Source organism: Cynara cardunculus (assembly GCF_001531365.2).
Source record: "Cynara cardunculus var. scolymus isolate 2C chromosome LG 3, CcrdV1, whole genome shotgun sequence".
Classification (NCBI taxonomy): domain Eukaryota; kingdom Viridiplantae; phylum Streptophyta; class Magnoliopsida; order Asterales; family Asteraceae; genus Cynara; species Cynara cardunculus.
The window spans coordinates 36,163,705-36,179,685 of NC_037530.1; the positions used below are offsets into that span (position 1 = coordinate 36,163,705).

At 35.4% G+C, this 15,981-nt stretch overlaps 1 protein-coding gene across 1 annotated transcript; it reads left to right on the plus strand.

The window, feature by feature from the left end:
- Positions 1-768: 768 nt before the first annotated feature.
- Positions 769-15,149, plus strand: LOC112508905 (V-type proton ATPase subunit C-like). Its single transcript, XM_025113743.1, has 11 exons — positions 769-982; positions 1,057-1,125; positions 1,204-1,331; positions 1,403-1,502; positions 3,596-3,663; positions 3,920-4,061; positions 4,375-4,491; positions 5,264-5,389; positions 13,541-13,624; positions 13,787-13,866; positions 14,755-15,149. Exons 1-11 carry the CDS (start codon positions 869-871, stop codon positions 14,849-14,851), a joined length of 1,125 nt encoding a protein of 374 aa, XP_024969511.1. The 5' UTR covers positions 769-868; the 3' UTR covers positions 14,852-15,149.
- The last annotated feature ends 832 nt before the right edge of the window (positions 15,150-15,981 follow it).

Consider the following 15,981-nt stretch of genomic DNA (forward strand, 5'->3'; position numbering starts at 1 on the left):
AAAAGTTCTTGTATTTTGATGTAATTTCCTTAATTCAAAATTTTAATTATAATTTAATTTAGATTTACTAACAAAGGAGTTTAATTTTGATTTAATAATATATAATTTTTTATAAGGATAATAATTAAGTATTCTGTTATAATTCACTGATTATCGTAATTATATTTTAGATTTTTTATATTTAAAATGAAATGTTTATCTTGTATTTAACTATGATTATCTGCAGTTAGTTACACGAATTCAAAGATGAACCTTTAATAAGTTGTACTTACGCACAGTTTGTTTGTAACATTGAATTTTAAGTAATATGCATCAATACAGTATTTCAAGCATAAAAAATGGTTTTCAAGAGTTTTTGTCAAATGCTTTATAATATAGTATATTTAAAAAATATTTAACTAAAGCACAAAAGTGGTGCCTGATTGATTTGAGTTTGGCTCCAAAGATCAAAAGTACTAGGAGATCCCAGGTTCAAATCCAAGAAGAAATAAAAATCTTTTTGTGGCCACGGCTCATGGAGGTTCAAATGTGGTGACTCCGGACTATCTGCAAAACAAGTGGTCGTCATGAGATTAGTCGGCTCGCATAGCAGATTGGATATCCAAGTTAATAAAAAAAAATATTTAACTAATAATGAAAATAAGTGATGGGTTCACGGATCCCCCGAGGGTGTAAATCGGGTCGCACAAATCCGAATCTGGAGTTGAGTCTTTTGGGAACCAAAACCAACAGCCAACTGCAATCATATCGTATCATACGAGGGAATATATATCTTCTTTTCTTCATTTTTTCTTTTAATTTATATTTCTGATTCTCTAAATCTTGGAAGATCAGAAGCTCCATTCCTGATCTCACAACTTGAATAACAATGGCGACAAGATACTGGATAGTTTCTCTTCCCGTTCAGACCTCTGCCACTTCTCTATGGAGTCGCTTACAAGAATCCATCTCCAAAAATTCGTTTGACACTCCTCTCTACAGGGTATAACAATCACCACAATCGCACAAAAAGATCTGTTATTTGCCATAGCTCGTACTAATTCAATAACTTTGCAGTTCAATATCCCAAATCTTCGCGTTGGTACACTCGATTCGCTTTTAGCCCTCAGCGATGACCTACTCAAGGTTAATTATCCTTTCCTCATTTTGTCATCTTCATTTGGGGATTGGTTGATTTGATTTGATATGTGTGGTATTCTGTAGTCGAATACGTTTATTGAAGGATGTTCTCATAAGATACGGCGTCAGATCGAGGATTTGGAGAAGGTGTCGGGAATTCTAGCTAGTTCCTTGACGGTTGATGGGGTTCCGGTGGATTCATATCTCACAAAGTAATTACCTGTACGCGTATTCTGAATTCGATTAATGATTATCCTTGATCTGTTGAATTTGTGATTTATAGATTCGTGTGGGATGAGGCGAAGTATCCAACAATGTCTCCTCTTAAGGAGATTGTGGATGGTATTCATGCGCAAGTAGCCAGGATTGAGGATGATCTTAAGGTATTCAATTGCCCTGTTTCTTGTAATTCTCTTCTTCTCCCATGTAGATAATGTGGTTATTAGAGTCTTAATTTAACCAGTTCCTGTGGAATTTACCAATTCATTAAAATACAAAATTGAATATTTTTTAGTAAGTTTCATACCCTAGAATCACTTGTTAAAATAAGCTGAAACTTGATCCTTGGGTGGAAAAATATACGTGCAAGTTTCATACCCCATATATGATATCTTATATTAGTACACGTCTCGAGCATTCTCATAATGTCAGTACTTTTTTCCTTGTAGTAAGCTAAACTCTTAAAAAGTTTAAAACATACCTGACCTCTAATGAAGACATGGAAGGTTGCTAGATTTATTCAACTAAGAACAATGAGTAGTTGTTTGAACAAAAAGAAAAGATAATGGAAGATAAAAGGGGAAACCGGAAGACAAATGTAAAAAGGGAGTTTATTAGGCATATTCATGATGCAAACGAACTATGGTTATGGCAACTTGACATCAGACAGGAAGATGATCAACAACAGCCAGCTACAAGGTCCTTGTTGCAATTAGGCTAGTTTGGTTCTATTTTCTATATTCATCTGCTTGCAAAACTATTTTTCTAATTTCTGAAATGGGATAGATGAGATAGTGTGAACACTTCCAAGAAAGAAAGATATGATGTTAAAGAAGAGTGGCAGGAAAGAGGTTAAGCGACTATTGTGGATTTTAAGTTCGTAACCAAATTAATAGCAATACAATATACCTAACTTAAGAAAGAAAAAGCAATGGATTAGATTATTGGTGGAAGCTTAGATACTATGATATTGCAATTGATGTACAGTGATCACTAGAAATATAGTGTGCAATTAACTTTAATTATAGAAATAAGTGCTGGTTGAGTTAGTTTGTACAATTAAAGCTGAATTGATATTTTTGGATACATTAGTAAAGCAACTTACATAACTTTCATCTGGTTATGGGTTTGCAATAATAGATGATACGAACCAGTATGACACCAGACTCGTAATTGGATTTGACAATCTGAACCTCTTCTGATACTAAAGGTTCACTTGGTAACATTACTCCAGCATTTGAACGACTGTTTGTTATATTGGGTTGTGATCTAAGTAGATTAGATCTTGAAATCTCTATGAAGATAGTACAACTTTCTCTGTCCCATGAAACTTGCAACTTTTGACAAACATATATCTCTGAAATTACTTGATTATTGGTCAAAGGCCTTCAGTCTCCACCAATAAAGACAAATTAGGTGCAATCCTTGTCGACCATAATCAGTAGAATCAATAAGTTGTAACGGTGACAACAGGCAAATTGGTAATTATATCTTTGAAATTCTCCAAGATAGAAATATAACAATTTTCATTAGACATCCCAAACTGAAAGGTGATGCAGCATTCTTCAGACGGAGGCAGTACAATTTAATTCCACTTGACTTATTCCCAACCTAAAGTAGGATCCCATGCCAAAAGCACAACTTGTAATTTTCATAAGCCACACAGTTCATAAGCATGAGCCACATAAAAGCACAAGCAAGCAGTAGCATATGGATCTAGCCTATTTGCATACCCGTTTCTCACATTAAGGTATTACATTTTTTCTTGCAATTGTTTTACCTTTTGTGTTGTGATAATAGGGTTTCAAGTGGGTCCACTTAACTACACTGAAGTTTTTTGAGTGCATCTTAATTTCTATTCCAGGACCAAATGTTTTCTTCAGCCTAAATTAAAACTTGTGGCATCCTTCATGGAGAAAAAAATTGAGTTTTAGTGGTGTTGGGGAGGTTGGGGGAACATGGGCTTCGGACCAGTTCTCATTTTGGTTCTTTATTGCACCAGTGCACCTATGTGACGCTTTCCATATTTTGTATTTTGCTTTGGCTTATCTTTTTTATTTGTATGCTAGACCTTGCTTTAGCAGAATAATCAGTTACATTTCCAGGTACTTCTGCCAACAGATCTGAATTTCATCTACTTGATTAAGAATTTGCAGATCATCTATGTTATCAGATGCTTTTGTTGAGATCTATCTACTAACATGTGTTGGAAACTCTCCCGAGCCTTTATGTTGCTTCCTGTTTTGCACTATCACAGGTTCGCATTGCGGAGTATAACAATGTTCGCAGTCAACTCAATGCAATTAACCGAAAGCAAACGGGAAGGTAAACTATATGCTAATGCCCTCTGATACCAGTGAATGATAGGGGGTCAATAATATGTGGTCGAAGGGATGACTGATGAGCATTGTTGCCAATCTTTGGTATTGGGCTTAATCCTCTTATCATCGGCTGGACCCTTGAACTTGTTTACCCTGATTATTTTTTTTTATCCTATTTCTCGAAGTTATCTTGCTGTGAGACTTGGAGATGGGAATATACTCATAATTCTATACCATGCTTGACTGAATTAATTTTCCAGCTTAGCTGTTCGTGATTTGTCCAATTTAGTAAAGCCAGAGGATATCATCACTTCAGAACATTTGGTTACGCTTATTGCTGTTGTTCCCAAGTACTCCCAGAAGGATTGGTTGTCATGTTACGAGACACTGACGACTTATGTGGTAAGACCACCATCATTCTATAGTGTTGTCACTGTGATTTTTGCTGTTGATGGGGTCCAACTCTGATGTGGACAACCCGAGTTTCTTAATATTCAGAATCTAGACCATTCACATTCATTAGGAGCAATTTGTTAACATAATCTCATTTGGAATGTCAGCAAAGCATATGAGACCAGAGATCATAATTTACATGTGTATGAAATAAACTTATTGTATGAAAACAGGCACCTTACACTTCTGTCTACAAGATGCAGTACGCATACAAGTTTTTCTTTCTCTAAATTCTACCTTTTGATTGAACTAATTGTACTAGGTCCCCAGATCCTCCAAGAATTTACATGAGGACAATGAGTATGCTATTTATACTGTTACATTATTCAACCGTGATGCTGACAATTTTCGAACTAAGGCACGCGAAAGAGGATTTCAAGTAAGTTTGTAAATAGCTTGTTTGTCAGTCACTAAAGTGACTCTGATTCAAGGATCTCATATAAGCTGCAGAGTTCTTGAATAAGATATTGCTGCATACTTTTACTAATACTAGGAGCATATCTGCACAATGCAGTGAGATACATCTTGATTTTAATGTTTTGTTTTATAATAGGGTTTCKCATGGTTTTGAGAAAACGATGATCTTTTTATATTTGGATGAAATATATATTTCTATCGATATCAATATCAAATTAACAATTTAAAAATTCTCATTTTTTGTATAACTTTTTTAGTTCAATTTTTTAGTATTATTTAATTTAGGTTTAGTAACGAAGTAATTTACTTTAGATATAATAATATAANTTTTTATAAAGATAATTTTTAGTTCAATCTTTTTATTATAATTTAGTTTAGGTTTAATAATGCATTAATTCATTTTAGGTTTAATAATATAATTTTTTTATAAAGATAATGATTAAGTATTATGTTAGAACTTAATGATTATCCTAATTATATTCTAGAATTCTATTTATTTGCTGTTAGTTACACGAATTCAAACATGGAGCTTTAATAAGTTATACTTACACACAATCTATTTGTATCTTGAATTTCAAGTAATATGTATCAATAAACAATATTTTATTGGTTTTTAATTTTTTTGTCAATTGCTTTATAATATAGTATAGATAACAATAACAATCAAACATTATAACATCTAATATCTGTTAAGGTTGCCTGATGTTTTTCTTTTCAATTTACTTGTGATTTAGATTCGTGATTTCGAATATAACTCGGAAACTCAAGAGAGTCGGAAACAGGAGCTTGAAAAACTGATGCAAGACCAAGAATCCCTGAGAAGCTCTCTTTTGCAATGGTGTTATACTAGTTATGGAGAGGTACTTTCATATCACTTAAATTACATGTGCAATTTGTATGTTTAAATTACACCCAAATAATGCTTGCTCATGATTATGGGTTACCAAATATCATAAAATTTTGTTAATGTATTCTAGATCGACTAGTAACTTTTTTCGTAGAAAGAAGGCAAGAGGAAGGAGGTATTTGAACCCATGACGTCTAAAGAATGACCACCTAGAAGATGCACCCAAATACCGTGAAGTTAAATGCTTAATGGGCATGGCAATGAGAGAACCCAAAAAGAGGTGAACAAGGGAACCCTATTGTAGAATTCTTTGTTTATTTCACTTGTGTCAAAAGAGGGAGGTACAAAGGCTATATATACACAAAGAATATGAGAAGAAAAGGAAAGGATTCCTAGGATATTCACAATAACAAATTACAAGGAGATATTACCTATAATCTCCAATTCCTATTTTACAATGATATCGAGCATCTTCAAGGATATTGAGTATCTTAACACTCCCCCTCAAGCTGGAGTATAGATGTTAATCATGCCCAACTTGTTACAAATAAAAGAGATTCTCGAACCAGATAATGCTTTGGTAAAGACATCAACAAGTTGTCTTCCTGTTTGAACAAAGGGAGTTGAGATGATTCCATCTTCTAGCTTTTCACGAGTGAAATGGCAATCAACCTCGATATGTTTTGTTCTTTCATGAAACACGGGATTGTTTGCAATGTGGATAGCCGCCTCGTTATCACAATATAGGTTCATTGGTTTAGATTGAGCAAACCCAGTTTCACCTAGAAGATTATGCAACCATATCAGCTCGCAAGTGGTTTGGGCCATAGCTGTTTTCAGATTCAACTTGGGAAATGACATTCTGTTTCTTGCTTTTCCATGAAACTAGATTCCCTCCAACCAACACACAATAACCTGTCGTAGACCACCTAGTAGTAGGATCCCCGTTATAGTCGGCATTTGTGAACCCTTCCATGATATGATGACCTTGATTTTGATAAAGGATACCAAGACCAGGAGCACGTTTTAGGTACTTCAATATATGCCTAACAGCGTCCCAATGTGGAGTTCTCGAAGATGACATAAACTGACTTACTACACTCAGTGGAAAATCGATGTCAGGACGTGTAATCGTCAGGTAGTTTAGCTTTCCCACGATTCTTCTGTACTTTTCTGGATCCTCAAGTAGATCTCCATCGTCCGCTTTCAATTTCATATTTGGAATCATTGGGGCCTCACAAGGTTTTGTTTCAATCATGCCAAAGTCATTCAATATATCCAAACAATATTTATGTTGAGAGAAACATATCCCTTTCCGAGTACGAGATACTTCAATTCACAAGAAGTATTTTAAAGGACCTAGGTCCTTTGTTTGAAACTGAGATGCAAGGAAATTTTTTTGGCTTCATGATCCCAGTCTCATCACTCCCAGTAATCACAATGTCATCAACGTATACCACTAGTAGAATGCATCCGGAAGATGACGAAGTAAAGAACACATAATGATCATAATAGCTACTCTGTAAGCCAAACTCAGTCACTACACTATAGTATTAAACCGTTCAAACCAAGCACGAGGGGTTTGCTTTAAACCATACAATGATTTACGTAGTTTACAGACTCTACCAGACTCCCCCTTAGCAACAAACCAGGTGGTTGCTTTATATAGACTTCATCATGTAAATCATCATGCAAGAAGGCATTTTTCACATCGAGATGGTGTAGTACCCAGTCGTAAGTAGCGGCTAATGAAACAAACAGACGGAAATGTCTCGTGGTAGTCGACCCCATAAGTCTGAGCATATCCTTTGGCTACCAATCGGGCTTTCAGATGAGCCATAGATCCATCTGGATTAACTTTCACAGTAAATACCCATTTATAGCCAATTGCCTTTCTGCGTGCATGTAACTCTACCAAATCCTATGTATCAGTATGATCGAGAGCATTCATCTCATCAATCATAGCATCCCGCCATCCAAAATGGGCCAAACTTCACCAACCGTTTTAGGAACAAATAAAGAATCAAGTGTAGAGATCAAAGAACGAAAACGTGAAGAAAGTTTATCATAGGAAACAACTGAAGAAATATGGTAAGTACATGAGCACTTACTTTTCCGAAGAGCAATGAGAACATCAAGATCAAAACCTGTGTATCGGAAGGTGGTGGATCACTCGAAGCAAGAGGATCATCATTAGGCGGATCTACAGACAATGATGAAGATGGTGTTGGATTGGGATCTGATGTAGGTCGTTGCCGCCTATTATATTCATGAACTATCAGTGGTTTAGTAGGCCCTTGGGTCTGTGTCGAGTCGGATGGGGTAGTAGACTCAGGAACATGTATGGTATACACCAACAAATCATCACTATCTCTTGGGTTGCAAGGAGTGGACATAGGAAAGAAGGGTATATTCTCATGGAATGTAACGTCTTGTGATACAATGTATCGATTAAGCATGGGGCAAAAACACTTATACCCTTTTTGAAGTCAAGAGTAACCAAGAAAGACACATTTCAAAGTCTTTGGATCCAACTTAGTTATGTGAGGTCGGGTATCGCAGACAAAACAGAACTACCAAAGATCTTTGGGTCGACAGGAAACAATGATTTTGTAGGAAACATAACTGAGAAAGGACTTTTATCATCCAAGATAGCGGAAGGCACTCGGTTGATAAGAAAACAAGTGGTAGCAACCGCCTAGAAGACTTTAGGAACAGTCATGTGAAATAATAGACCCTGAGCCACCTATAGGAGATGACGATTATTCCGTTCTGCAACCCTATTTTGGGCTGGTGTGTCAACACAGGAAGACTCATGAAGAATGTCATTTTGAATTATATATGATTGAAATGTTTGGGACAAATATTTTTTTGCCTTATCACTATGAAGAGTTTGAATGGAGACTTTAAACTGAGTTTTAATCTCAGCATAGAGTGAACAAAAATGTGTGAATACGTTAGATCGATTTTCCATAAAGTAAAGCCAAGTAGTGCGAGAGTAATCATCAATTAATGTAACAAAATACTTAAACTCAAGTTTTGAAGTAACATGACATAGTCCCAAACATCATAATGGACTAACTCAAATGGGGATGATGCCCGCTTATTACAGACTATAGGACTTAAATGAATACGCTGATGTTTGGCAAACTGAAAAGACTCACACTGTAGTGAAGGTAAATAAGAAAACTCAGGACACAACTTCTTCATATTCTGTAAAGATGGATGACCTAATCGACAATGAACTTCAAGTGGAGACGATAAGATGGAACAAGTCAATAAGGAAGGTACTTGATGTTCAAATATGTATAGGCCATCAGTCTCCCACCCTCTACCAATAATCCTCTTCATCGACAGATCCTGAAAGACACAAAATTCAGGAAAGAATGAGACACAACAATTTAAAGCACAGGTAATTTTGCTGACTAATAACAAATTGAACGAGAAATTAGGTAGGCTCAATACAGAAGATAACGAAACAGATAGGGTAAGATCGATGGTGGCACAACCAATGACAGATGTGGTAGACTCGTTAGCAATTGTGACATCTGATGGGGATTTGTGTTTATTGAAATTAGAGAAGGTGGTGGGATTACCTGTCATGTGATTTGAAACACCTGAATCAACGACCCATTTGGAGGCAGAAGATAATAGGCATGTACTAGAGTTAGTTTCCTTAGCAAATGCAGCAGTCGAAGTAGTGGAATTCTCAGTCCCTAAAAATCGAGCATATTCTTCTGCGGGTATAGTAACAGTACTATCTGAGGCAGGGGCAACGTCCGCTGATGAACTTCTCGGATGTCTGGCCAAAAGCTTTTTACATGTGCGCTTGGTGTGACCTAAATCATGGCAGTAGTAACACTCAACATCATCAGAATCTGGAATAGTAGCCCGTGAGTCGGTTGTTTGGTCACTGTAGCCACCTCTAGAGCCACCATGAAATCCCCCTCGGCCAACCAGAGCATTGTTGTGATTAAAAGTTTGAGAAGCCTGAAGATTCTCATTCCTAAGAACACGGGTAAATGTTTCCTGAAGAGAAGGAATAACAGATTCATTCAAGAACGGAGATCTGATAGAGTCAAATTCTGGTCGCAAACCAGTCAAGAAACTGATAACAACCACTTGTTCCCTCTGAGTCTGCATGACTATGACATCAACACTAAATAGAAGAAAAGAGTTAAGCTCCTCATACACTTTCTTGAACTCCATCAACACTAGTGAGTGATCGGTCCTGTTGTTCCCCACGATGAAAGGACTTACAAACATTATAGATTCGAGAGATGTTACTTTGTCCAGAATACAAAAAATAAGATAATCCATAAGTTCCTTCACATATTCACAGTGACTAACCAAAGACGAAACAAAAGGCTCAATAGTATTGATAATTTACAAGTACAAACTAACATCACTTTGGAACCATGAATCAGAACCGTTACTTTTAGGAGGATCTGATGTGAGATGAGAAGCCATTCTTATGCTACGGAGATAGATACAATTAGTTTTGCTCCACTCAAAGTAGTTGGAGCCATTAAGCTTGTTGTCGGTAAGCTCAACCTTTACTGGAAGCATCTCGGGTACATGTAAACTACTGTTACTGTCAGATGTATTGTTCTCTCCAGTCATCTTTCAATAAATCACTAATCAGAAGAGAGAACATAGAACTTAGGACGAAGAATAGCAAACCAAAAAGCGAACGACACACTCACAGGGTGCCAAATAGCCGACGAACAGAGATGAAGATAATCGCACTCACAGGGTGCCAAAGAAACCGACGAGCAGAAAACTTGTCGATCAAGGAAAAAGAACGATGAACAAAAATTTCTATCCAAGGAAAAAATGTACCACAAAATTTCGATCGCAAAACTAGTGATTGTTACGAAACCAAGCTCTGATACCATGTAGAATTCTTTCTTTATTTCACTTGTCTCAAAAGAGGGAGGTACTAAGGCTATATATACACAAAGAATATGAGAAGAAAAGGAAAGGATTCCTAAGATATTCACAACAACAAATTACAAGGAGATATTACCTATAATCTCCAATTCCTATTTTACAATGATATCGAGTATCTTGAAGGGTATTGAGTATCTTAACATCAACCATTTGATCTAAAAAATAGATGGCCTAGATTCGAACGTAACTCCCCCTATAATCGTGGATTTAGTTTTGGCAAAAAGTAACTACTATTAAATACAAAGCGAAGTGGAAAAAGAGAGAAATTAGGTTCTAGACGCTGTTTATTTAATGATCCAATTCTCTTTGGAAGACGAAGAAGTATGATAAAGATGAGTCGTGGGAGCAAAGATGGAATCTATCCATGTGGTTGAGACCCCTCACAGCCCATGCACAATGACGCAATTATCAGGGGCATGCTCTACTCACTAAGCTAATAGCCTGTCGTCTGAGCCCCCCACTCGGGGCCAAATGCCAAAAGCGAGAGAAACCCCATCCCTAATTCTTCTTCTGATGATCGATTCAACATCTGGTAAAAAAGATATACACATGTTATATTTCATCTTCTCAACAAGTTTAGTAATGAGCATAACAACCGATGTATCATTTTTGGGTCTAATGGAATTCATAGGTACAAAAAGAAGCCCTATCATTTATTGGTGTTGCACTTTCTTTTTCTTGGCAGGAACAAATTATGATATAATACGTCTTCTTTATCTCGAGGAAATGGGCGGAGTAGCTATTCCCATGCCAAAAACATTCAAAATTGTTTGGATTAAAGTAGATGGATGGTTCGGAGGAGTTCCTATTCTCCTTTTTTAGTGTTGTTACCCATAATGGCAATAGATCGACTTTGTTTTGACAGACTATGAGAGTAGTTTGGACTAGTCAGTGCCTTATAAAGGGATTAAAATAGGTGAATATTACTTGGGGTGGAATATTATCACTCAGAACAAATCTTCTAAGTTACAGAAGGGTCTGGATTAACTTATAATCAACAAAAATACTAACGATAAAAGATCCATATGAATATATTGGATTAGAAGTCCTTGAAACCATAAAGCCTAATCTAACTTATAGGGAGAATATGCAAATTTCAAACATATTTGGACAGTCATATTAGACTTGAAAGTTACCGAGGCTTGAAGTGATTGATTATGGTTTTATCTTCTATTGTTTTTTGATAATTTGCATTCATTCTGGAATTTTACAATTCCTTGTGTCAATCTTTAAGCTTTTGTGCTTCTGAGCCTCATTAGCAACAGCTTCCTATTACATTGCTTGCAACATTGTCTACCGTTTTATGTAGCAAGAAATTGCAATAGGAAAGAAAAAGGGAGGTCTGTGAATTGCGATGATTTTGAAATCTTTTCTACTAGGTAATATGGTATCCTTATGCATGAAGATAATCAATTCGGTCGTTGTTGTTGGACTCTATTATGGATTTCTGGACATGTTCTCATATAGGACCCTTCTATATTTTCCTCCTCCGAGCTCACGTTATACCGTTTTTTTTTTTGACTAAATGAAATTATTGACTTATTCGATAAGTCATACCATGTTGTTTGTTTGTGAGGGAATAAAAAGAGGCACGACTTGCAAAGACTAAACACAATTAAAATACACAATGACACCACAAAGGAATTGGTAACTCATGGTGTTGATGTTTTTCCCATTATAACATGACTTATTCCATTCATGCCCATTTATTATCTCAATAGAAATCCTATTCTTTTCAACAGTCCTTGTTCTATGATGTGCAACATAGTAGAATATTTTATCTAATAATTCATAAATTGATACTTTTTTGTCGTTTAGAATATCCATTCAGAATATTCATTAAATAATCAATTTTCATTCAGCACCTATTCCAGACACAATTAAAATTGTCATTCAGATTCTTCATTCTAACACATGAAACACAAAACAATTGTTCATTTACCACTTAATCTATTTAGACAGCACATAACCATAATGATTTCCTTAAAGACCCGCCTCAGCGCAGCAACTACCAACCGTAGAATCATCAATATTCTGCTTAAAACAACATCATGGGGTTTATTCCATGATGCCAGGATCCCTTGTTATCCTTGCAATAAATATGCTGTAATTTTGCTAATATGCTACGAAAAAGTGAGGTCAATATTTATGACTGAAAACCAGGACATATGTAATACTGACGTTTGTAGCATGGAAAACATGTCATTGATCATGCATGGTAAAAAAAGCTGTTTCTTTTTCTCAAACGGCAAATTGGACACACACATACCCATGTTTGTTATCATGATGACAGACTATTTGAGAAGTCTAAGAGGAAGGTTGTGTACAAAAACTTCTCTCTGATTCTCGGTCAGCTGAGGAGCCTTGGTGCACTATGCTGCCATTTTTTTTTGCAATAATTTAGTAGTTCCTTTACAAAAGAATAACACAATTAATCACTACAGTACTTGAGATGAAACATAGATAAAGGGAGATTCAGCATGTTCTCTGTAAGTCAAGTTGAGTGTAGGTAAATGGTACAAGTCCTCTAAGGAGCATATTCAACTGTTACACCCTTTTAAGCTGAATCCAGATTGAAGATCATGTGTTGGATTAATTTAACTGGACCGACTTAACAAGGTAAATTGGTGCTTTTAGATGAGATGGTGAGTGTTGGAGAGCTGTGGATGCATGAATGCATCTATCACAAGTAATACTGCATTTATTAATAGTAATACTATGTTAGGAGAAAGTTCATTTAGGAACTGTAAATATTTTGAGAACCATGAGAACCAACTATTTTTATATATTATTCATGATGAATATACCTAAATATTTATGAATAGTATTCATGCATTTTCATTTCATGATATTCATCAATAATTCATGAATAGTTGGTTTTCATGGTTCTCAAATGAACCTTCCCCTATTATGTTAAGCGTTAAATAGCAACACAGATGCATCCATCAAAAATTAATAGTAATCCTAAGTTGAAGTTGGGCCACGTTTAACTTCGGATATTCATCATGAATAATTGGTTTTCATGGTTCTCAAATGAACCTGTCCTATTATGTTAATTGTTAAATAATAACGCAGATGCATCCATCAAGATTCAATAGTAATCCTAAGTTGAAGTTGGACCAACTATACCCTTACTTTTCATGATTGCCCGCTAATTTCCTCTCATCTTTCGATTTCCAACTTTATCTGAAGCTTACTACTTATCCTGCAGGTTTTCACTTCGTGGATGCACTTCTGTGCTGTTCGTTTGTTTGCAGAGAGCATTTTGAGATACGGGTTGCCCCCTTCCTTTTTGGTAATTGAATCAAACCATTCTATTAAGTATATGCTCATTGGAGGATTTTCAACTTTTTATACAACTATTAGTAGAGGGACAAAAGGGGAAGACATCCAATTCCCATTTGTTGTTTTCAGATTTAAATTATATGCATAAATATTTACTCTCATTTGATTTCAGTCCGTTGTATTGTCACCATCTGTGAAAAGTGAGAAGAAAGTACGTACAATACTTGAAGGCCTATGCGGCAGTTCTAACAGGTAATTTCTCGTGGTTCAATTATGCATTTTCATCATTTCAGTGAATGAAATTTAAAAAACCAAGGGGCCGTTTACCTGCAACTTGATGATGAGCTTAATAGTCTGGGCGGCTTATTCGCTTAGCCATACAGGAGTATTTCTTTACGGCTTAGTCGTTGAGCCATGAAGCCAAAATGGCTATACGGAATAAGCCAAGACCCTTCACTTGTCCCCATTAAACCACCTCAAACAAATTAATACCAAAAAAGCCTAAAAAATGATCCAGCCCTCTCTCTTTGCCTCCCTCAAACCCGTCGGTCTCCCGTCCCTCAAACAGACAAATTTATCAAACAAACAACTTGACCCATTAAGGGCTTAATGAAAAAAAATGAACAGCCCCTGCCCCATTTAAAAGACAGAATGAATATGAGAAATGATTCACAAAAAACAAGCTCTTGAGGTAATTAATCTAGCCTGCAGGGAGGATTCACAGTTGAATGGTACCTAAAAAGTATTTTAAGTAAAATGTTTGATTGTATGTCAAATATCTGAAGTACCCTTCTTTAACGACAAATAGATGTTCCTTTTGGACCCAAATGAATAGCAACGATAATGGGTAAATACGTAATTTACAAAATTGTAATCTTTCATGGGTATTAACTTATATTTATTAAAAAACTAGAATCTCCCAGTCAAAAGCGTCATAAATTCTAGGCCAGTTTCTTCCATTCTGTAAAGGAAATTGAGTATTTTCTTTAAGGACAAAAATGTTTGATTCTGCATTGTGGTACATACTCTCTCGATTGAAATGGTTAGGTGCAGGGCCGTACTATGAATAAAAGGACCACACTATGAAATTGGTTTTATTCTGAGTCTTAATTAATGGTGTTTCGGTTATTATGAATGCAGCACGTTCTGGAAAACCGAGGACGAGGGAAACATGGGCGGCCTGGGTGGTGAAGCCGACACTCACCCTTACGTCTCCTTCACCATTAATCTTATATGAAACTAGCGATGCTGTGGTATCTGATGTCGATTCTTATCTTTTTGATTACAACGCAATAATGGTGGTGATGATGCTTAAAAATCGGTGTATTATAGGGTAAATTTACCCAATTTTAGCTGGAGTTTTCGGTGTATTAAATTATGTTCCATTCCGAAACTTGTTCTTTTGTTTGATTCGTTGTACTACGACCTGAAAGCTGTATTCATCTATTCAGGAAAACACCCCTTGAGTAACGATGTAAAATGTATGTGGATCTTTCCTTTTATTCGAAAGGTGGAGACGTTTTCGTATTTTTTGATTTAAAATTTTATGATGATATACAGAATTGTAGATGTACTTGCAAAACCTACATCAGATTAGACATATAAATTCCATAAAGCGTGGGTGATTCATAATTTTGAAACATTAGTTTAGCCTTGAATCATGAGTCTGTATGGTTATTTTACAAGCCAACTAATATATAAAAAAGATCGATTGGAAAAATAATGCACACATGTTGAGTTTCTAAACTCATATAAAGTTGAAGGGTTGCGGTGAGGTACATGTAGGATCTGAAACACTTTATGATATTGTTGCTTCAAATTTCAGTTTACTTCAAGAGAAAGAAGAACTTTGAATTTAAATTTGGGTTCAAAATAGAAAACAAACAAAGTGTCAAACAACTTTGGGAATACAAAACATATATTTTTCATGTAAATATAACTTACTTAAATCTGAAATATTGACCAAACAAATGATATGTTTTAAGTATTTGTAGATCATGCATAATAATTTGTACTTAAAGAGATTTTTTGGATCTCTTGCATAAATTGATAGTACTTTATGCTTTAAGGCGTGTAATTAAGACTTTTGGTATAAATGCTTATTAATGTAGTATATATATATATATATATATATATATAGGGTATATTTCTTTTACAACCTTGTGTATTTGTAAAAACCACTCAATTTGTAAAAACCGTGAAAACCTCATTCAACCAATCATAATTTTTCATTTTGTTTATTTTTTTGTAATTATGAGAGGTTGATTAACAATTTTTATTGTGAAGGGTGTTAATCATGGATATTATYATCTTCATTATTTTAATTTTAGAGAAATACATGAAACAGTTTCATTAAAATTTCATTAA

Bases quoted from the DNA above. Each gene is read 5' to 3' on its own strand.
- LOC112508905 (XM_025113743.1), top strand. From the start codon at position 869: ATGGCGACAAGATACTGGATAGTTTCTCTTCCCGTTCAGACCTCTGCC. The intron at 1,332-1,402 runs GTAATTACCTGT...TGTGATTTATAG, and splicing joins GTGGATTCATATCTCACAAA to ATTCGTGTGGGATGAGGCGA. The intron at 13,867-14,754 runs GTAATTTCTCGT...TTATGAATGCAG, and splicing joins CTATGCGGCAGTTCTAACAG to CACGTTCTGGAAAACCGAGG.